Below are 23092 nucleotides of genomic sequence, written 5' to 3' on the forward strand. Positions count from 1 at the left end.
ACTGATAACCATCAGAAGAGGTTCATGTACTGCATGATGTAGGAGATCTCCAAATAGGTTCGTTGTTCTGGAAATGCGTAGGGGTACCTGGCATAAGTAGGATATGACCCTCGTAGTCGGGTTATACCGTACCCTCATATAAATCCCTCCTGCTATCGCAGTCGGGATTTATATTCAGCCGGTATAACCCTCTGACTCGGGTTATATCCTCTACATCTATCTCCCGTAAACGGGTTCATAATCGTCTTTATTTTATATCTTCACACATGTACACAAGGCCTGGGGCCTTCCTTATTTGGTATACTCTGTTATTTCCCCACATGGCTCCCGCTCTTTATGCAACAGTTCGTACACATATTTACTACGGTTTGATACGCTTTTGCATGCGGGACCAGCAATCTCGTGGCCATGGACTTCCATGGCCGCAACTAGATACTACATGTGTAAGGACGTTTAGCAATGCGAAAGTTCGAAAGAAAATTCGAGTCTGGGAATGAGTACAGAAAAAAAGCTCGAAACTTCGAAAACTTGGACGCGAAGTTGCAGTGATTTGCGAAAGTAACTTTCTCTTTTCTCGGTACGCATTTGACTACAGGGAGTAGTAATTTTACAGCCCCTGCTTGAGACTGAGCTGCATATACGGTACGGTACTACAAGATTCAAATAACTTCGAGAAAAAGTCATTTCGCATTGCTAAACCTCACAAGTTTTCTTTTTCGAAACAGATTTTCGCGAAATATCACCACCACAAAAAGTTCGAATTTTCGCATTACTATTGCTATCACCTTCCTTTCTCGCTCTCTCTCGCCTTCCGCCTTCAGGCGGAAGCTTCGGCTTTCGTCTGTCTTGCCTTGTGCTCTCAATATCGTCTCTTGAACCAAGTTAGCTCCTTTTGAAGATGTGAGTCAACCTGAACGCTGGTGTGAGTGTACGTGTCTGTATATGCCTGAGTGTGTGTGTGAGAGTATGTCTAGGTATGTGTGCGTGCGTGCGTAAGAGTAATTCTGTTGGTGGACTCTCTCCAAGTGGCCACCACTGCACGGCCTTGTAATGTGAAGGTTTAGTAGTAAGTTTAATAGTTCATGTCGAACCGCAGCCTTGGGGTCCAACCCCGGGCCGACCGGATACGACACTACTACTAGTACTAGCAAGAGTAGATAAACATATCTACTCTTGGTACTAGGGAAGCAGGAGCGTGACTCTATCCCTATGGTCGGAAAGCGGCATTGAAGATCTGATCCAGCATGAATGATTATGTGGCCGCACAGCTGAGCAAATGGTGCAAAAAGTTGCTCTCGGTCTCGCTTGATTGCTGGCGTCTTTACAAGATAGAGAGAGTGTGATACATTTTATGTTTGAACCTCACGTAGACGTGACGGAATCCGATACACGACTTGTGCAGCAAAACAGGGCCCATCGTCGACCAGTGCGGGTCTCGCGATGCCGCATGCATAATGCATATTGCACGCATGGTACATATGGCAGGAAGGAAGTGAATGACACCAACAACGGCAACATGCTGTGCTCCTTCCCATTAGGGCTTGGCGGATAATGCCGGCAGAAAAATTGGCAGAATTAAGTACATTTTCTGGTAATTTTATGCATGTTCGGTATGTGGATAAAGAAATGGAGCAGAATTCCCCGCCATAAGCTATAAGGTTTGCATGGTTCTGCCAATTTCGGTGCAAAAAAAGCAGAATCTGCCACCTTTTCGAGCATTATCCGCCAAGGCCTACTTCCCTGATCCCATACTCGGTTGGCGGGTCTCGATTTGTGCGACCATGTGAACCGTCGCGGCGTCGGGGCAGTTTGGAGTCACCTGGCTGTAGATCAGGCAGATCATCGGACCGTCCAAAACAGGACTATCGCATAGCACTTGAAATCAGGTACAGTATACAGTAGTAGTAATAATAATTATTATTATAATACATGTACCGGCAATCATTCATACGATCCCAGCGCTGCGTACCTTGCCTGCTTTTTCCGCTAGCTGCTTACAATTTCTCCTTGGGCACCCTACCCTGTAAGAAGGCCATAAGCCTGTGACATGTTGGGTATACCCAAGTAAAATAACGAGAGAGCTTGGAAGCTCAGGGCCACACGCTATGCTTTTTTGCCTTGATGACCTACATGTATACAAAAAAAGCATAGGGATGTTATAAATTCTTATAAATTTCTACTTTTGTTTTAGACATAACCTGGGATTCGAACCCGCGCTATCGCCCTGCATGCATCCCCCGATACACTAACTTCGCATACATACTAATTCTTATTGCATGTCACGTGAGGGTTGCCTGTACTACAGCCAATGAGCGCTCTTGCTCAGCGGTCTGTATTTCTCGGTATTGCCCGGCAAGTTATTGCCCGCTCAGTTACATGTACGCGCATGCGGACTGTCATTCTTGTACTTTGTGGTTCGTGATCAGATCAAGTTGCTACAGTTCGGAGTTTCAAATTAAATTTGAAACACAAAACAGCAACTAACTTGATCTGACTACAAACTACAAAGCACGAGAATGACAGACCACACGCGCGCATGTAACTGAGCTGACAATAACTTACTTGTTCCAGCCACCTGAACCAGCCGCCTCAGCAGGTGAATGCAACCTTGACATCGATATCGATGCGTTGGTGAGCAGCCGACGAACTTGACGAACTGAATGCGTTCGAGACGAAGTTGTGGACTCGGCCCATCCCAGTTTCAGTTCCTGTTCCAGGACTTCCTACACGCAGTGCTCAATCACGAACAACAACACCATCGATATCGTAAAGAAATAGAGAATTTCAAAACCACAAACGACGTTTACCACTGAACAAGTGTGTCGGGAGACTGAGAAAGTCGGAAAGGTTTCTCTCCATTTTCTGGAATGTTTGGGTCAAGCATGCAATAAATGATTTACTGCGCCTCGTACGCACTCGTACACGGGCAATACCGGCTTGATACATGACCTCACGCTCACGGCTGGCGCCGTTCGGTCATGTATCAGCCGGTATTGCCCTTGTACTCAATTTATCAGCTACAGCTCGGAGAACTTTCTTCTTGTCAATTATACAGTCTACTCTAGAATATGCAAGTAATGCGTATGTGCACTGTTTGAAAACTACCCTATATAACAGGCTTGTGACGGTCAGCCATATTGCGATGAAGAAGGCATTTGGTTTAGATAGAATGACCCCAACTGCATTAGTTTTACAACGGTGTCATCTGTATTCGTTTGAGCAACGAGTTAATTTGAAACTATACGTTTTGGTCTATCGCTGCTTGTCATCAATTACTAGCCCCCTCCTTCAGTCACTGTTTCTCCTGCGTTCAGTTGGCCCGCACACAAATGCTCGTACTCGTGGCCAGGATACAGCTGCCTTAGTATTACCTACTGTACATATTGGGTATGGACTGCGCTCAGTTTCTTTTCTGGCGGCAGGTCGGTGGAACACTCTTCCTCCAAACTGTCGTCAGGCACAATCTGCTGGTACTTTTGCTCACCTCACAAAGATTCATCTAGGGTTCCCTGTAACAAGGCCATGCCTGTTGGGACTCCCCTAGTCAAATAATAAATACTACTACTACTACTACTACTCGTTTGTACTCGTGCAGTAAATCATGTGCAGGAGACCTGCGGTGCAGACCAGCTATGTTCTGGGGCCAAGGCTGGTATTGAAGCTGCTGTTCACTCCATGTCCCAGCTATTCAATCAGGACGAGACCGAAGGTCTTTTACTGGTGGACGCGGCAAACGCGTTCAACTCCATCGGTCGGCCAGCAGCTCTCTGGAACTGCAGGGTTTTGTGGCCGCGCTGTTCCAGGTTCCTCTTCAACTGCTATCGGGGCTTCCCAGTGGTAGTTCTGAAAGACCCAAATGGCGCCGGCACCCATGCCATCCTCAGCCGCGAAGGAACAACCCAAGGCTGCCCATTTGCCATGCTCATGTATGCTATCGGCATACAGCCCCTCATCGAGCGTCTCAAGGAACCAAGTCATCACATCCAGAATTGGTACGCAGACGACTCGTCGTGCCTCGGGAGGTTGCTGCGAATCAAGGAGTGGTTCCTCTCCCTCCTTGAGCAGGGTCCAGCGTTTGGGTACTTCGCCGAGCCCTCGAAATCCATCGTGATCGTCAAGCCCCATCATGTGGAGGCCGCCAAGACAATCTTTGGCAATCTAAACGTGCAAGTCACCACCTCCGGTCGCTTCCTGGGTAGCTACATTGGTGATCCAGAGGGAGTCTCGTCCTTTGTCCGTAGCAGAGTGAGTGATTGGGTCGATGGTGTCAACTGTCTTGCCAAGGCAGCAAAGGCGTACCCGCAGTCAGCACACTCCGCATTTACGAGATCCCTCTCGTGCGAGTGGACCTACCTCCAGCGTGTGTTGGAAGGCAACGAGACCGAGTATACTCCCCTGCGGGACACTATCCGGCACGTATTCGCCCCCAGCTTGCTAGGTCGTGAGGTGCTTGACGTTGAGCAAGATCTGTTGGCCCTTCCAGCCAAAGTGGGAGGTCTCGGCCTGGCCAATCCCGTTACGTCAGCCCCTGATGCTCATGCCACATCGAAGCGCGCCACTGAGATTCTGCAGGCTGCCATTTGCACCGGTGCACCGGTCGACATGGCTCACCACATCAGCCAGTGCCGTCAAGTCACCAGCGAGGTCAGCCGTGCTCGAGACCTGCAGATGACGGAACGTAGTAAAGTCCTCCGAGCTGCGCTTCCGCGTCGCCAACAGCGGACCCTCAACCGCATCGTTGATGGCAACGCTTCCGGCTGGTTGACCGTGCTTCCTCTCAAGCAGGAAGGTTATGACATGTCGGCGGTCCAGTTCCGCGATCAGTTGGCCATTCGCTATGGCCAGGGGCCGAACGCTCTCCCGTCGCATTGCGATGGCTGTGGAGCTGCTTTCTCTCTACAGCATGGTCTGGATTGCATGAAGGGTGGGCTCATCAAGCGCGGGCACAACGATGTCCGCGACTTCGATGCCCGGCTGGCAGACGTTGCATGGGGAGGTGTGGCTGTCGAGCCGGTGATGGTACCTGTGCAGGATGGCAACAACCGCCCCACACTGCAGGCGGATTGGCTGGTCCGGGGAGTTTGGGAAGGAGACAGGGTGGCGTACTTTGACAACCGCATCGTGGATGCCGACGCACCCAGCTATGTCCGCTCGAACCTCTCTTGGAACGCCGTATCCAACAGTGCTGCCTCTTCCAAGAAGAGAAAGTACAAGGCGGCCGCAGAGGAGCTGCGAGCATCCTTCACCCCGCTGGTCTGCTCAACTGATGGTGCACTGCACACAGAGTACCGTGCGTATCAACGGCGACTTGCTATGCGCCTTGCCTCCAGGTGGGACAAGTCCTACAGCAACGTCATGTCCTGGGTGCGGATCCACCATCAGTTTGCTGTTTTCCGGGCTGTCGACCTTCGTCTCCGCGGTTCACGTCGTCGTCTCGGTGGGCTGGCAATTTGCGATGGTGTCGGCCTTGGCGTTGGCCGTTAACATTCATGCGTATGGCACTTGTTGTTGTTGTGTGTGTGTGTGTGTGTGTGTGTGTGCGCGTGTGTGTGTGTGTTTGTTTGCTTTCCTTTTCTTTTCAGCTGTCATTTGCCCTGATCATGCCGCATGCGTGTTTCACAGCATAGTACATTTCCGCTCATTTTCTTCTTCAACACACGCTAGCTGTATTACTTTGTTCTTGCCCGTACAAGAGGCTTTTCCTACTAAAAAAAAAAAAAAGTAAATCATACTTACCAACCCGTAGAGTAACGAGGGTCCGAACCTGGGTTTTCCCAATACGGTTCAGATGGTCGCAAGACCGGGACTCTGCCAACCGGGTTATGGTTGTACTGAACTTGTAGTCAGGAGCACTACGCGTCCTCGCCTTGTAACATGCTGTCAAAATCGAAAAACATACTAATTCTTCCAAGTTGCTTCACGTTATGATCTTGTATTTGAAAGCCCTATTTGAATATGCATTGTGGCCAGCCGTCTTTGATTTTACGGTACGGTACGGGACAGAATATGTTCTGGAGGACGTGCCTCTTGTCGCGCCAGCAAGCGCACCACTGCGTCTGGGTGACCTTGCGCCGTAGTCGTAGGATCATCTACGGGTAGTTCCATGCAAAATCACCTGGCTTGGGACATCAGATCCGTTCGAAGCACCTCAGCATAGTTCCTCGCGCTCCTCGACCTCCGGCAATAATCCTGCCGAGCACCCACGGAATCGGCGAGCGTCTGCCTGTGGCATGGGGCGCCAGGCCGACAGCTGCGCAGGTTATAGTTGACTGGAGGATGTTCCCGGACATCGCCGTGAACAGCAGCGCTCGTGAGTGTTCGTCGAACTCCAGGACCCGTGCAGCGTGCAGGCTATCGCGAGAAAAGGCAGCAAATGTGTGCGATTCCAAGTACTACAGTCCATTTCAAAACTATAGACGCGTACCTAGGCAAAAACCGTTATGCCAGCATCTATACCACATAAAATCTGTGATCACTTTGTGCATAAATTTTTCCAAATTGGGCGTCTGTTATCCAATCGTTTAGAAACTATATGAGAGTAATTGTGGAGCGATCCTGAGCAATATTCCGAAAACTATTCTCAAAAAGTTCCAGCCAAATTTGAAATATTTCAAAAACCCTACGCGTCTATAGTTTTGAAATGCACTGTAGTAACTTAGTTTCCTGCACGACCGTGATTTTACGGAAAACAAACTTACTTCGACACACCTGTTGTTTACCGGTACGCGGTATGTGCAGGGACGACGTCGCCATGGTCACGTATCGTTTCGATGTGCGTAGGCCGACTCTATGATCTAGTCTGTCCCCGGGGAAAATTGCAATTCCGCGGCCGCGTTTTTTTCCGCGTTTTTTGCGATTTTTTAAGGGGCCGTCCGGGGTTACCGATTGTTTTTACAAAACGAAAAGTTTTAGTGTTTTTCAGCCCCCACCCACCCACCCACCTTTTCTGCAGGTAAAACGAATTCCAATTAAATATTGATGTGAATTTTCGACATCCAGAAGTAACTGGGCATTCTCAATCAGCATTCAATAATTATTTTCAAAACGAAACTCCATCAAACCCACCCACCCACAAACGAAAACATTTCGTTTTGAAAATATTATTGGTAACCTTGGACGGCCCCTAAAAGACCGCGGTTTCCGCGATTTTCCCCCGTTTTTTGAACTTTTTTGTTACACTACACGTACACACAGTCAGTGCACTGTTCGGTCAGCAACGTCTCATCGTGGCGGCTTTTTACTCAAATATGACGAGTGCTTACACCAGAGAGTTGTAACCGTAACTGATTGATTTCACTACATACTCACTGAAAATTGCCGCACATCAATATTATTCACCGCATATTTACCGCATATTTACCGCAAATTCACCGCAAATTATGCCATATTATGCCGCGTTTTTCCCCGCGTTTTTTGCGATTTTTTTCCGCAATTTTCCCCGGGGACAGTCTAGTCTAGCTCTACAGTACTAGACTAGCTAGACAGTACACTCGACTACAGCTGCTGAGCTGGTTTAGCTCGGGCCCGCCTTTACCTTACTTAGTTCAGGCTTCAGCAGACGTTCAGGCGGTTCAGCAGGGGCCACAGGTACAGGACCGGTTGCGGGCGCCGAAAAGTTTGGTGAGTGCTATTACTACAATAGTACTACTACTAGTAGTAGATCGAACGGTAGTAGTAGTCTTGGCTACTCGCTGAAGTGAAGCTCTTCCGAACAGTAATCCGAGTAGCAGAGGAGCAAAGCCGACACGAGCGCCAGCTTCAACCAGGCTGAGCTGAACACAACCATTCTGACCTCTGCTACCAGTGACCATGGTGTCTGAGTGTAATCCGTTGGCTGAAGAAATAATCCCAAGCAAGCGGTTATATACGCTGCAACGAGAGCAAATGGTATGAGAAGTAGCAGAGAAGTGATAGAAGGCAAGTGCTAGCAGATAGGGTGAGGTGCGAAAGAAGTGAGCGCAACAAGTGCGAAAAAGCAAGGTGCAAACTATTGGCGTATACCTTTTGCCAGTATTGGGCATGCGACTTGGCACCTCCATACAGGTTTTTGTTAGCAAAAAAAAGAAAGAAAAGAAAGAAAGAACTGTTAGCCAGATTCGTGGCCGCATCACCTGACTGACGTGTTGAGGAACATGCCGTAACAGGTCAGCGAAAAAACTTAGACTTAAATGAAGCCATAACCTGCATTATGTCCACTCAGCAACTATTGATGCTAGCTCCGTTCCTTGCAACCACACGGCATACACACACACACACACACACACACACACACACACACACACACACACACACACACACACACACACACACACACACACACACACACACACACACACACACACACACACACACTACTACTACTACTACTACTATTGACAGCTGCCAGAAATGGCCACGCCGCTCCCCAAAGGGAGGTACTGTCAGAGAGGTTAGGGGGGAGGAAGGCAATGCTCCAAGTGGCGTTCCAGATCTTGCCGCCTCCGGAACCGTCGGTTGTGGCAAACTTGGCAGTGAAACTTGAATTGTTGGCGTTCAGCCACAGTAGGGCGCTTTGGACAGGTTCCACAACGGTGACGCTTGAGACCCGCAGCCGATTTAAATGAACGCTGACAGTTGGTGCAAGTTACACCAGGAACAACAAGAGGAGCAGGGGCAGGGGCCGGCGGCTGGTCGACATCGCCTAGCCGACACTTATGCACCGCAAAGCCTCCTCTGCTACGTAGCCATCGGTTGCATGTTGGACACTGTACTGATCCAGGCTGCTCCGATACCGGGAGCTGACGGATTGCTGAACACTTGTGCCGGACCATGTCGGAACTACGGCGGAACAGACGGTTGCAGGTTGGGCACTCGATGCTCTTCGGGGCGGGTTCCTTGTCCTCACCTGCTGCTGTCACCACTCCACGCCACTCTCCACGATCGCTTGCCAACTCAAACCAGTTACGCACTCCAGCCACGGATAGGTCCGTGTGAATGGTGTCCTTCCAGCGACGACGAGGTCCACAGAATGGCCGAGACTGAGGGAGACAGGCAAACAGCAACTGCTTCGGTACTCTGGTGTCATCAAGACGAGCCAGGTGCCCAAGCCACTCCAACCGTCTCTGCTGCACCATGCGTGACAATGGTGTGAGATCACCCCACTGTGCTCGCAGTTCCTGTGAAGAGATGCGCTGTTCCCACTGTCGGCCTCGCGATACGCCAAGGATGGAGCGAATGTTGGCATGGTGAAACCGGTCCATTCTATCTAAATCTGCCTTCAACGGCGTCCACACACACACACACACACACACACACACACACACACACACGTGTGCACGCAAATACACACATCTCTATACACACCCTTATTGGCTGCACCTTTCCTTTCTGTTCTTCTTTCTCCCTTTTTTCCACATGATGTACCAGCAATACCAGCACAAACAGATATGCCCAATCCACCGGTGATTCGCCACTTCAGCGCGACCGTCTTAGCGCGATACATTTCCGCGCCAGCACGTCAGCGCCTGATTTCACAACGCCATGACTATCAGCGCGGTAAAGTACAGCGCCAGCAACTCAGCGCGAAAAGGTGAGGTGGGGTAATTCACAGCGCGAAGTAGTTCAGCGCGATAAAGTACAGCGCGATCAAGTCCAGCTCGATCAAGTACAGCGCAGTACAGTTCAGTGAGATAAAGTACAGTGCGATACAGTACAGCGCAAAGTCAATACTTGTAAGTTAGTTACAGGCATAGTCACCACAGGCGATGTTCATACAAACATTGTATAATGAATTGGCGCTGAGAAACATGGCACTTACTTAGATCTATTGCGCTGAGAAATGTCGCGCTGACATATTTGGCGCTGAAATATATGCCGCTGATTTATGTGGCGCTGAGATATTCGGTGCTTATCTGCTGGCGCTGAAGTATACGTCGCTGAAGTATGTGGCTCTGTAAAATTCGGCACTTAAATGTATGTGCATGGCGCTGAAACGGTCGCGCTCACCTGGTTGGCGCTGAACTTGAGAGCGCCGAAATGGCATGCAATCAATCCACCATCACATGCAGCAGAGTTCACGAGAGACAGAAGTGGAAAGGTGGGTACTGCTGCCAATGCCAGATGTCTACACGATGTCATGAGCTCAGTTCTATTGTTCTATAACATGTGCGGCAGCAGTGCTATCTAGACTGATACTGGAGTGCTTGGAACGCTACATGAAGACACTCAGAACAGAGCAGTGGATAAAAGAAGGTAGCCTACATGTACATCTTACGATCGAAATATTGTCATACATGCTTCGGAAAAAGCGAAATAGAGCATTCAGACGGATTCAAAGCGCTCTGCGTTTGATATTCATCAGCACGTCACATCCACAGAAAAAAACACGCAGAGAAGTGTACGTTATACAAATGGATAGCTTTAAAAATTTAGAAGATAGTTTATTTCAATAAACACTGTAGCTACCAATGACTCTACTTCAATAAATATTAGAATAAAAGGTGATCAAAAAATTGTGTTTTGAGTACAGTTAAAACTCAGAGGAATGGAATTAAGAACTCAACAAACTCCAACTTTGCTCTGTCACAAAAGGACATGCTTAGAAACATACAAACCCCGACTTTGTGTTTGAATCATAGTTTTTGTAGAGGTAGAAGAGAGAAGAGTGGCTATAAAACATTAATATTGCTTGCTGTAAATAGTTTCTTGTCTCCACACAAATTTTAAAAATGACAGCAAGTGTGTAGTGTAGAGTGCACAGGAGTCCGGTTGCTGTTGCACGCCATGGTTGCTGTTGCACGCCATGCGGCTGAGCTGCTACACTGCTCTCAAGCTTGAAGGACAAGGGTGGTCAGTGGCTTTGCGGTACTCTGGCTTGAGTTCGGACTTAACTGTGACACGAGTCTCAGCCAACAAAGCATGGAGTGCCTTGTATATAATTATATTCTGAGGCTGAGGCATCTGTGCGCAGAAATAGTCGAAGACCAGGTCGAAATTTCGGTTTTGACGCTTCTGACTGCTGGAAAACCCATTCCCAGCCGACTGCAAGTGCCTCACCACTACCAGCATGTAGTATAGGCTGGTCTGGTGCCTTGCAATAATCAGCATAGGACAGTATGATCAGGGGACTTTCCCTCCAACCCCAAAGCCCGGCCACATCTCACATGCGCTCACTCACACGTCGACGGATGGGAAGCGGCAATCTGATTTCGAGACGCACTGCCCTGCTCGCAGCTGCCAACGCCACTGACTGACATCATTGTTGTGTCTTGTCTTGTCATGCACTGTCTCAACACCATCCGGCGTCCCACGTACCGTTACGTAGCGCTGGGTTGCATTTAGGGTCTACTCGGCTGTAGTGGATGCTCATCGGGTCCACATAATCTGTCATGTACTCGTCTACTCTTCTGTTCAGCGCTGCAGCCACTCCTGGCAGCTCGGCATACAGGTTGCTCATCTCCAGGGGATCAGCTATTGGCGGAACAACCACAAGATACGGACAGGTTAGTGCCCTGATCAAGGTATTCCCCCCCCCCCCCCCGCATAGCAGGTTAGTGCCCTGATCAAGGTATACCCCCCCCCCCCTCCCCCGCATAGCAGGTTAGTGCCCTGATCAAGGTATACCCCCTCCCCCGCATAGCAGGTTAGTGCCCTGATCAAGGTATACCCCCCTCCCCGCATAGCAGGTTAGTGCCCTGATCAAGGTATGCCCCCCCCCCCTCCCCGTATAGCAGGTTAGTACCCTAATCAAGGTATGCCCCCCCTCCCCGCATAGCAGGTTAGTGCCCTGATCAAGGTATGCCCCCCTCCCCGTATAGCAGGTTAGTACCCCGGCTGATCAAGGTATGCCCCCCCCCCTCCCCGTATAGCAGGTAAGTGCCCTGATCAAGGTATGCCCCCCCCCCCCCCGTATAGCAGGTTAGTACCCTAATCAAGGTATGCCCCCTCCCACACGTAGCATTACTACAGTGTGGCAATGTTAGCACACAGTACAGGCTCGGCGGAACCGGTCCGGTTTGTCAGGCCATGGCCGGACCAACGTTATGGACACCAACATGTGTTTACTGCTGAGGAGGTCATGTATACCCTCAATATCATACACAAACTGTATGAAAGGCTAGGGTATGGCGGGACCAATCAAAAGCTGCTTCCGCCGGTTCTGCAGTAGCCAAAATTATACATGTATGTTCTCTACAGTAGAATTATAGTCCTCTGTCCATGCAGCGGACAGGTGGTTCTTGACCAGGGAGTTGCACGACTCCTTGTTCTTGACCTGCCCGGTACGCGAACCCGTCGATTTTTTTGTCCATCCAGTGCTCAATACAGTGCTCAAAACAGTACTCAATACCACACAGGGCACAGCGCTTCCTCACAAATAGGGCAGAAGAGGTCGCTACCACTAATTCACAGGCATGTCAATGTTTCGTATTCCATTGCACTCCACGCACTAGCGCACGCTTGTCCCCTGCACGGCCATGCCAACGTCATATGCACACTGCGTACAGCATGGCAGCCAGTTCTGCCGAGCGTACACAGTATACATGCGCCGTTTGTCTACTCGGGGTAGATTTTTATACATCTGCACGCGCCAAAGAAGTCACTAATGAATGGCGTGTAATCGAATGCAGCCACTACTTCGACGTACTTACCGTCAAGATCAAAAAGCCAGGGACCGGTCTCAACCTTATGCGTGATGTTTTCATAGAAATGGAGCTCACGATAGAACGTCGCAAATGTGGCTTCATCAACTGCTGCCGGGTACCAGAGATTCATTTGCGTATGTTCTGATGGAGGGAGAGAGAGAGAGGGAAAAGTGGGCTATTGAAGTGGCCGAAAATTAGCCACAGCATACAGATGGTCCTTCTCATACAAGGACTTTTTAAACGAGTACAATGAAACCTCTTTAGCAGGAGCACCAATGGACCGATGGCATTTGTTCGCAGTAACGGCAGTTCTTCTTTTCCATATGTTCCACCTTAGTGCTTCTCCTGTGCTCTGGATGGCAGTCGTGAGTCAGTCAAGTGAGAATTCAAGTCGGCAGGAAAACCGCGAGCTACCATGTAGGGAGCAACACACAATTCCCCAAGTATCGCCGAAGTCGCACCAACCTCTTCTTCACAGTGCATCGAAGTCGCATTCTTGTATACCATCGGCTGGCAAAGGGTTATTAACTGCGTGATTTGCTCCGGCCGGCGAAGCCTACCAGTGTAAATCAGTGTTCAGAAACTGTCGGCGGTGTGGCTCTGAGGATTTTGGGCGCCTAGCAGACGAACTTAGCCAACTGGTGGGATGGGTATACCCCCAAATGCCCGCTCCTATGCATGAAGAACTGGTCCGAGAGCAGAACAGTGAACACGGCATTTCCCCGAATATAAGTGGCACCTTTTCACAATAAAATTCAAGGGTCAGAAAGAGGGCGCAATTTACAATCGAGCATGAATTACTACTGAAGCAAATATATCAAAACAATATTCCCCAAACCTGAAAATGGGGGTGCGACTTACAATCGAGTGCGACTTATAACCGGGGAAATATGGTATCCCGTCAACCATAATACGCTCCCCAAACTCTGTATCAAACTGTGCGTTGTTGGTGTGAACGGATCAAGGCGAGCCAGAGAATGAAGTTAGGGTGGTTGATTTTTGTTGGGTGACCACCTGGCTGGTGTGGTTGTGTCATGAGCAATATAATTATATTGACAAGCAACATAGCTCGCAGGGATGCGACATTTGTTACTGTGGTCCGGATGCGTGTGCAAGTACAGGGGATCAATTCTAGGGTGACACCGCACATACTTGCTTGGTGTTTAGGAGGATGTTTGCCTCTGATGAACTTGTACTTGCCCTCTCTGCCCGGCAGTAGGTTTGTGTTGCAGGAGGTTTGTGTAGCACAGGACAACACATTGACACAGAACAACACACAGAACAACACACCGACACAGCACAACACAGCAGCACAGCAAACCACAGCAACACAGCACAGCAACACATGACAACATGACGACGCAACACGCCGACACAGCGCAACAGAGAAGGCCATGTTAGATCACAAACACACCAGCGTCGAGAGACAGACTAGTAAATCGTTCATGTCACAAGCGTGCCACACCGCCCCTGCTTCCTCTGCTCACCATCTACATTAAATCCTGCAAAGGAAGTTACTGCAGTCCCTACACTGCAAACTGTCACATTCAAAACTATGATCAAAACCGAAGTTCACTAGTATTGACATGCGCCTCATTTTTCTGACAAGTACCTCGGCGACAATATGCTGGCTTGCTGCAATATCCAAGCATGCAAATACCAATAGAGAAATACTGGACGTGAGGGAACCGGATAATCAAACACACATACTGTATGTATGCATGACATACGCTGTAAACCGATGACCAACGATTTTCTTCCGGATGGCGAGGGATCCGGATAAAAGAGGACCGGATAAGCGAGGTCTGACTGTACCAAGCTTTCCTCTTGTCTCTCTCTGGTTGTGTGTTTTCACAATATCATGTTGCATTGCATAATACCGATAGAGGTGAGCACAGGCAGCTTGGGTATAAGCAACACATCTTCAGGTATTATTCTCTCCAGTTCTCATTTGTCAGCTGATACCAGCCCTTATATGCAATACAGCTAAACTCTAAAAACACGAATGCTAGCGAATGCTAGCGAATCTTTTAACTAGTTACGTTGGCACTCACCGGATGGCGAACACGCGCCTGGTCCTGTCGAGCCGGTACGGGAAGCCAGTGCGCGGCGATGGCAAGTTGTTCTGCAATGCCGACCATTGGTCAATGCCGTCTACCTCCGAATCTACGCAAAGCACCACAGCACAACAGCACCACAGCACCATAGCATACCAGCATCACGGTACCACCAAAGCACCCAGCACCACCAAAGTATAACACCGCCATAGCACGACGTCACCACAGCACCATAGCACGACGTCACCACAGCATCATAGCACCACAGCTTCGAAATTCGATTTCGCCGGACTTGGGCTCAAATCCGAGTTTAAATGCGATCATCTTGGTCTATCACCTGCCTCCGTGGCTGCAGGGCGTCATATTTGCGGAAGAGACCTTACCTATCATTTCTCGACCGACGTCGCCTTTTATCAATGTAACCGTCTTCATTATCCATGTGTTGGCCTATTCCGTGTTCAATATTGGCATGTTCTGCGGATTTTTAGGCATGCTTGGCAATTTCAATAATATCCTGCAATATTATTTCTTAGGTGCATGGCTACTACTTCATGTACTTCAATACGTACATGACTTAATAATAGCCGTCTGGCATGGTACAATAACTTTCTTTTTCATAATTATGGCTTTTACGTCAAATGTTCCTTTACAATCTGTATCACAATGTGTGAGTTTGTCATGCACTCAGAAGACAGGTGCATGTATACGATTCATATTATCATTCGGGGTTTTTTGGACTTACTTCTCGATTGCATCTTGCCGTGTGAGGTTTAAAATACATGTATTTCAGTGGCAATTTCAGTTGCAATTTCAGTTGCAATTTCAGTGGCAATTTCAGTGGCAATTTCAGTTGCAATTTCAGTGGCAATTTCAGTTGCAATTTCAGTGGCAATTTCAGTGGCAATTTCCGTGGCAATTTCAGTGGCAATTTCATGGCTGTTGACTAGTACACAACATTACACTTACCGCCAAGATGGCCGCCAGCAGCGGAGACAAGAGTCGGGTACCAGTCCGTCACGTGCATTATCCTGCAGGCAGCAGAATACACAGGTGCATGTACAGCAACGAATCCCAATTGGGAACGTCTCCAGACCAGGCGTGCCCGTGCCTGCCAACTGTGCCCACAGCGTACGGGCTTGGGCTCTGTGTACTTCAACTGCTGGGTCAAAAGAAAGGCGAGTCGTTATATCACTACTCTTGTTTTTTTGCACAAACAAGTAGGTCTGTATAACTGTGTGGGTGAGTGCAAGCTCTTCTTCCTCCACACGACTCTGGGTCTCTCCGTATGGAGCAAAACCGGCACCGTACTGGCACGATGAGAGAACATTTTGCAAAAAACCATCTCAGCAACGTGCCATGGTACGATCAGTCAATCATATCTGCCGCTTGGACGTCACAGCACGGTAATGGTGTTACCCGTGTTTCTGCTTCACATAGGGCACTGGGGAGGAAGGGACCAGGGCATAAGAAAATACTTGGTGAAACAGGAGTGATTTGGATAGGGGAAGGGGGGGGGGGGGTGTCCGGAGGCAGTGGGTTTGGGGGTTCGGGAAGAGGAAAGGGCGTGGGTCCATGGGACCAGTGGTCCAGGGGTCCAGTGGATCCAGGAATAGGGGAGGGCAGTGGGTCCATGGGACCAGTGGTCCGAGGGTCTAGTGGGTGGGTCCAGGAAGAGGGGAGGGTGTGGGTCCATGGGCTGGAACACATTTACCGTATCCGGGTATGAACGAAAGAATAAATTGGGATGGCGAGAAGTTATCAATTGCATGTTCGTGCATAACTTTGGCTGGAACAATAGCGGCAAGTGCTGCCTTAAATGCCTTCATCTTTTATTGAGAGTTCAGCCATACGGTTAGATGACAAGGCAGAATGCCTGTGTATCGTGTGAAGTTAAAACAAAACAAAAAAACAAACAAATTAATGTCCGCCAGAAAATGTTCGTCCCTCCTACCCATTGTGGGTGCGTTTGGTTTTTCCGAGCATCTTGCCATGGACGAACCCTGGACTGCGGGTGCCACCTTCCCACACCGTTCCCTTGTTTCCGCGTAGAGGGTAGTTGCTGCCGCCGTAGCGCACCTGCGCTCCGTTCTGCACACCGGCAGAAGACAGCACAGCAGAGGCAGGCGCACAGGCACGGCTGAGAGCAGACAATACCATGCTAGGTATGCTTTTGTGACCAGTGGCAACGTTTTAAACCACATGTATTCGCCACACACACAGTACCACAGAGGAACACGGTCAGTTTATTGCCACTCAGAGAGATTCATGCCCATATCTGCGCAACCATCAGGTAATATAATCATTTCCCAAGATTTGCACTTTTAAATGGATTTCGTCCACGACGTGAAGTGCATTAGAGGGGAAAAAGACGATCACACGATCTTACGTCGGAAGTGAAGACGACAAGCGTATCGTCCCAGATGCCGCGCTTCTTGAGCGCCTTTACAATGTTACCAACGGCATCGTCCATTGCAGTTGCCATGGCTAATCGCAAGCATGCATACGGACACACGCACACACGCACACACTCACTCACCCACACCACACACATGCAAAAACGCACATATGCATACACGCACGTGTGCGCGCACACAGACACACACACAGATACAAGCACACTATAATGATAGTTTTACGAATTCCCTTCATGCTAAGCCAATTCTAAGTAAATAATCTTTTAAATGCCCCTGACTTTATCCATTTCGTACTAGGCAGCTGCCTGACAGTCCGGTGCGGCAGGATCTGCGTAGTGAGCAGCTCTGTTTTTAGCTTTCACATTCTTTTAGTGCTAGTGTTTTGTTCCAAGCGGTTGTCACGTCGGTTGAGCAACACGCGCTGTCCCACGCAGGTGGTGACATGCCTTCTTAGCATGGCACCAGGTGGTGATGATCCAATGCCGGAACCCGGTAAGGTAAGTTTCCACGGTAACTAAGCTGTCATGCACTGGGCGATTATCAGACAGTTTGCAGTTAGAGCGAAAGCGGCCGACCGTCTCCTGGGTTTTTGTATCCAGCTCTGCATGCTAGTGCATCGAGCACTCTTTCCAGCTGCCCTGACTGGTGCTGATCGGGGTCGTAGCTCTCACATCTGTGGTATGGAGACCATGTACTGGGGCACATCTATGGTGTGGTGACCATGCACTGGAGCACACCTGTGGTGTGATGACTATGTACCACCGACAACCTCATACCACTTGCAGTAGTCGGCATTTTGCTTCTTTTGACTATGTTGTTTTCGTACCTATGACAGCCATTTACAGGTGTGGCGACCGGACTATGCTGAGTATACATGAGCTACTAGTACTTCCTCCGCGTCATCGAAATTGTCGCAGTTTGACTAGTGACTTGTCACTTGTTACTGACAACTCCATAAACTAAGCCATTCAAAACTTATTACACAGTATGATAGTCTGAAGACTAGAGTAACGTTCCAGGACAATTGGACCGAGAGTTTTCATGCAGAGATGAAGTCCTCGTCGTCGCTGATGTCAATGGACGCAAAAATATCGTTCCGAAATATTTCAAGGAAGGTTGAAAGTTGGTCGCGCCTCATCTCAAACGCTTTTACTTTCTCAACAGGACAAGAGCTGCTATGCTTGTCGTCTGCTAGCTCTGGATGATTTCTACTTGACCACCAACGAAGCCTAGTAAGAATACACGATCGTTGCGAGGTCGGTTGATTACCGTCGGCGGAATCACCTCGATCTTGAAATGAACTTTTTTTAGCCATGGCATGCCCACAGCTCATGCAGGTAAGTGTACTATCACGTCCAGTGCGCCCTCTTTTTCAGCATCACTGGTATACCATGGTACGGCACCTGCACGTGCATCACTAGCACTACGTGTAGAGTAGTACACTTGGGAAAAAAGAGAGTCTACACGGCTCTTGGCGTCTTGCAGTTACAATCATGACTGTACTAGTAGTACTGAGTGAGTGTCTCAGCCAGAGCGACACATTTTATCGCTGTTGCAGGCATTTAGTTTGCCGACCCCTCGATGTTCCTCCAAGCGCTGCCACTTGTTCCACGAAGTCATTCTCACCCCAGCTAAGGTAAAACAGTGATGGGGCTTGAGTGAATGGCCATAAGCACGAGAAATGTGCAGGATGCAACGCCTGACTGATCTCAGCGAGTCGAAATTACCATCGCAGCGACATCAGCGAAGAAATTGCGTCTAGTTCAAAAATTCCAGCTTCCAATAACAGAAAATAGAACTTTGCCGTCACCCTATACTGTTGACTATCGCCTATGTCCGATTCCTTGCCTCTGGTACCAATGCTGGTGAGTAAATACCGCGTTTTATATCAAAAGTCAAACTGCGACAATTTCGATGACGCGGAGGAAGTACGCGCCTGCGGATTGTGTGTACGCGATAGATACGCCAGCAGCTCTATTCACCAGTTGACCTACCTGAGACAGCTCGGCGGTTGTACCAGGCCACGTCCTTGAACATTTTCCAGTAGCGCTGCGGCGCCTGCAAGACAATACCACGAAATCAGCGCACGTCACCGAAGAGTGCTGCAGCAAGAGGGAAGACCTTTGCATGTGCATTGCCTTGTGCTCAACAGTTCAGCTAAACCTCCTGTGCCATTCCCTGAAATTGGATGAACCCCCTCCCAATGGTGTTTCGGATTTTGCACCAAATTCCGCAGGGTAAGCCATGCCCCCCCCCCCCTTCAGGTAGAACCAAGAGTAGATAAACAAGAGTGTGCAACTCGCGGATGGGTTGGCCCACGGCGGAATTTTTTGTTGACGTAATCTTTTCGACGACGCACGCGCTGCGCTCCTTTTGGAGAGGTTTCCCTCGTGCACTTGGCCGGGCTGTACACTACAAGGTCGGTGCCCAGCACGTGCTCTCACACTGCTCTGCGGCAAAGTCCGCGTTTCTCTGAAAAAAGGTGACGTCAACAAAAAATTCTGCAGTGGGCGGGGGTATCTGCAGATTGTGCAGGAGAGATCCGGAGTTGCACACTCTTGTTTATCTACTCTTGGTAGAACTATTTTAATTCTGGTAGCAGAGGAAAGACCCCCTTGTGAGGGTCCTTTCTGCACAACTATTCTAATTCTGGTGAAAGAGGGTAGACCCCCCCCCCCCCCCTTTGTCGGGGCCTTCTGTGTGCGACTATTCTATTTCTAGTAACAGGGAAGACCACTCTCCCCCCCCCCCCCCTGTTGCGTGCCCTTTGTTGAATGTTTACAATTGGCTACCGGGCCTGGACAATTATTCTTGTAACCGCAACTGCATCACAAAGACGATCACTCTTACGGCAAGGCGTCACCTTGCTTAAAACCAACATGTGACTCCACGTCAACAGTCACTTCGGCATACCGCTGTCTGTCTAGGCTTGCTACATTGTTATGGCACAGGGCAATCTTTACCACAGGAACACTTAAAAAACACCAAGCCAAGCTCACAACAGTTCAGTACAAGGCGGACACAGACTCCACGTTGCTTTCAGCGGCGATCAGTGCTAGTAGATGCCGTATGTTCACACTGGCGTTTTAACCCTTTAGCATCTGACCTAAATTCCAACGCCGTTCTGTGACAAGAGGTCGAAACGTATGATCTCAGCAATACTTCATTTTAGCTCTTTGGCACCTGTTGCAATGAAAAGCTGAGCTCTTTGGTTTCTTTCTGGATACTTTGTTTACAGAATTCCGTAAAGAACTGACCGACTTACGAATGTTTGAGTCCATGCAACTGCATTGTCCACTAGTAATCGATTCAAGTACACACAAATGTTGATGGGTTAATACACGTGCAGTAGAATGCAACAAACCATCTACGGTAAAAGCCATATATATAACGAAGTGCTAATTCTAACGAGTTAACGAGGAGAAATCTGTCGTTAAAATAGAAATCGTTATACAGAAATCGACACATATACTGTCCTATTGAGCGTTGAGAATGAGTGAGAATCGTTACCTTTGGTACACGTAAACTAGTCAATTTTGGGAAATCGTTATAATATATGCGCCTCGTTAGAATAATGGCTTTTACAGTATCCGCTGCGGCGTCTCAAAACTAAGTAGGTGAGGCTGACCTGCAATGGAGCATGTATTGCCTGGAACGCGAGATAAATGTAGAGAGGAGTAGACGTATTGTGCTTTTTCACGATGCTAATCGTTTCCTTGGCAAACGCTTCCTGTCAGCACAGAGCACATGCGTATGCACACACACATACATACATACACACACACGTGCACATGCACCCGTACACACAATCACATGTACACACATACACACAAACACAGTCAGTGTAAGATTGGTTGCAGACAGTCATATTGCAAGACAACACTTAGACACCATACACATCATAGGCACTGTAGACCCTGTAAACTCCGTAGACCCTGTAAACTCCGCAGACACTGTAGACTCCGTAGACCCTGCAAACCCCGCAGACCCTGTAAACCCCGCAGACCCTGTAAACCCCGCAGACCCTGTAAACCCCGCAGACCCTGCAAACCCCGCAGACCCTGTAAACCCCGGAGACCCTGCAAACCCCGCAGACCCTGTAAACCCCGCAGACCCTGTTAACCCCGCAGACCCTGTAAACCCCGCAGACCCTGTAAACCCGCAGACCCTGTAAACCCGTAGACCCTGTAAACCCCGTAGACCATGTAGGCACTGTAGACCCTGTACACACCATAAGCCATGAAGACCCCGTAGACCCCCACAGACGCTGTAGACCTCGTACACCCTGTAGACTCCGGAAACCCAATAGATTTGGTACACAATGTAGATCCATTAACCCTTTATGTACCAGCCATCTAATGTATGTAAGGGGCTATCGCAGCGAAAGAAGCAACCATGGTATGAAATCTAGACGACTTTTGTATATGCAAGTTGTGTTTTCCTGACTCCATATGTATCACTGCACCCAGGTAGGCATGGATATTGGTACAGCATGCAGTAGTATATGAAGGCCATAGGTGGAATACCAAAGATACGCGCCAATTGTGCATATTTCTGACCAACCAGGGTATCACAAACAAATAGACTGAGAATTAGTTTGTGCTCATGTACTGGGAACATAGGGACAAAACAACCTCATAAGCGTTGTCTCAGTGCATGAAGAGCAACAACATACCAGGGATATGGTCATAGTGTCAAACATTTGAGGTAAAACAATTGGTTCAAAAATTGCAAATTTTGAATTCTTGTGTCAGATTCGAAATCTATATTTTTCTTCATCTACTCACATCCAGCGTAAGGTAAGTGAAAGAGAAGACAAGAAGCAGTCGCTGGCTGGTGAATTACGCCTGCCTTGACGATATTAGGCCATCGCTGCCCTCCCTCTCGCTCCTGTTTTGAGAGCGAATACTGCGATGGGATCAGCGTTACAAATTTTCAATTTCGAGTCGCATTCCGCGATGATATCGCCACAGCCGATCTCTCCAATCGTCCACCACATCTAGAAGACGTCGACATGACCTAGAACAAGCTACATCTTCGCTACAAGCAGAGAAACTGAGCGAGAACACGATCGAAACGGCGACAATTGTTTCCGCTGAAAAGCATACTTTTGAACGCGTTCGTTCTCCATACTTTCAAATGGCAGCCTACCCATATCATACATCAAAGTTTTCAGTGGGATCTCAGCTGTCGAGCGCAAAAAACCGCGGCTCGATCGGAGCTACGGCGGCGGGGAACGGCGCGCTTGATTGGAGTGCAGCGAACCGAACCATAATTATGGTACGGTTCGAGATGGGGCTGGTACACAAAGGGTTAAACCTCAGACATACTAGTTTAAAATATTACAGGTATTCACACGGGGTCTCCGGGGTTTGTTGTACATGTAGTTACTTGGACGCATCGGTGTTAGGAAAAATATTCATAGGGTTGAGGAAGTTGAAATGGGAAAAAGCAAGACTTTTCAGCATTAGCGCGTACGCACATGCACGTGCACACGTGTATAGTAGTAGATATTATTTTACTAGGGCAATCCCCACTGTGTGTGTGTGTGTGTGTGTGTGTGTGTGCGCGCGCGCGTGTGTGTGTGTGTGTGCGTGTGCGTGTGGCGCAGGAGCTCAATATACAGGTTTGACTTACAGTCGAGTAGACTCCTTCTGCTGCTCGGTCTATGCTGCGTTTATCTCCAATGTCATGGTGAAAATCATAGCCACTAAATCCTGGCAACATTAAACGACGAGCATACGCACAGACACACATATACACACACACACACACAAGTGTACACACAGACTCACAATCACACATGCACACACACAAACACGTGTACGCACATGCACCAACACACACACACACACAGTTCAATCACTCTAAACCCACAGCCGAACTCTACTTTCCAAACTGGTAGAAGATGTTGAACATGAATTCACAACACTGACAAATGTAGATACGCTGACAAACCAAACTGAGATTAGAACTGCATGATCGGCTGTAAAAATGTCGT

The 23092-nt window shown here is 48.8% G+C and overlaps 1 protein-coding gene across 1 annotated transcript in view; it reads right to left on the reverse strand.

Annotated features, from left to right (window-relative positions):
- Window positions 1-9886: 9886 nt before the first annotated feature.
- Window positions 9887-23092, reverse strand: part of LOC135818216 (arylsulfatase J-like) — a 19377-nt gene continuing 6171 nt past the window's right edge. The window contains exons 6-15 of the mRNA XM_065331574.1: window positions 22729-22808; window positions 20720-20821; window positions 19086-19149; window positions 17064-17161; window positions 16629-16765; window positions 15644-15705; window positions 14675-14786; window positions 13773-13825; window positions 12627-12761; window positions 9887-11448 (exon numbers count right to left, since the gene is read on the reverse strand). Coding sequence (XP_065187646.1) covers window positions 11267-11448; window positions 12627-12761; window positions 13773-13825; window positions 14675-14786; window positions 15644-15705; window positions 16629-16765; window positions 17064-17161; window positions 19086-19149; window positions 20720-20821; window positions 22729-22808 — 1025 coding nt within the window. The 3' untranslated portion in view covers window positions 9887-11266. The remainder of the gene's footprint in view (window positions 11449-12626; window positions 12762-13772; window positions 13826-14674; window positions 14787-15643; window positions 15706-16628; window positions 16766-17063; window positions 17162-19085; window positions 19150-20719; window positions 20822-22728; window positions 22809-23092) is intronic.

This window comes from Sycon ciliatum, chromosome 5 (assembly GCF_964019385.1).
Source record: "Sycon ciliatum chromosome 5, ocSycCili1.1, whole genome shotgun sequence".
NCBI lineage: Eukaryota > Metazoa > Porifera > Calcarea > Leucosolenida > Sycettidae > Sycon > Sycon ciliatum.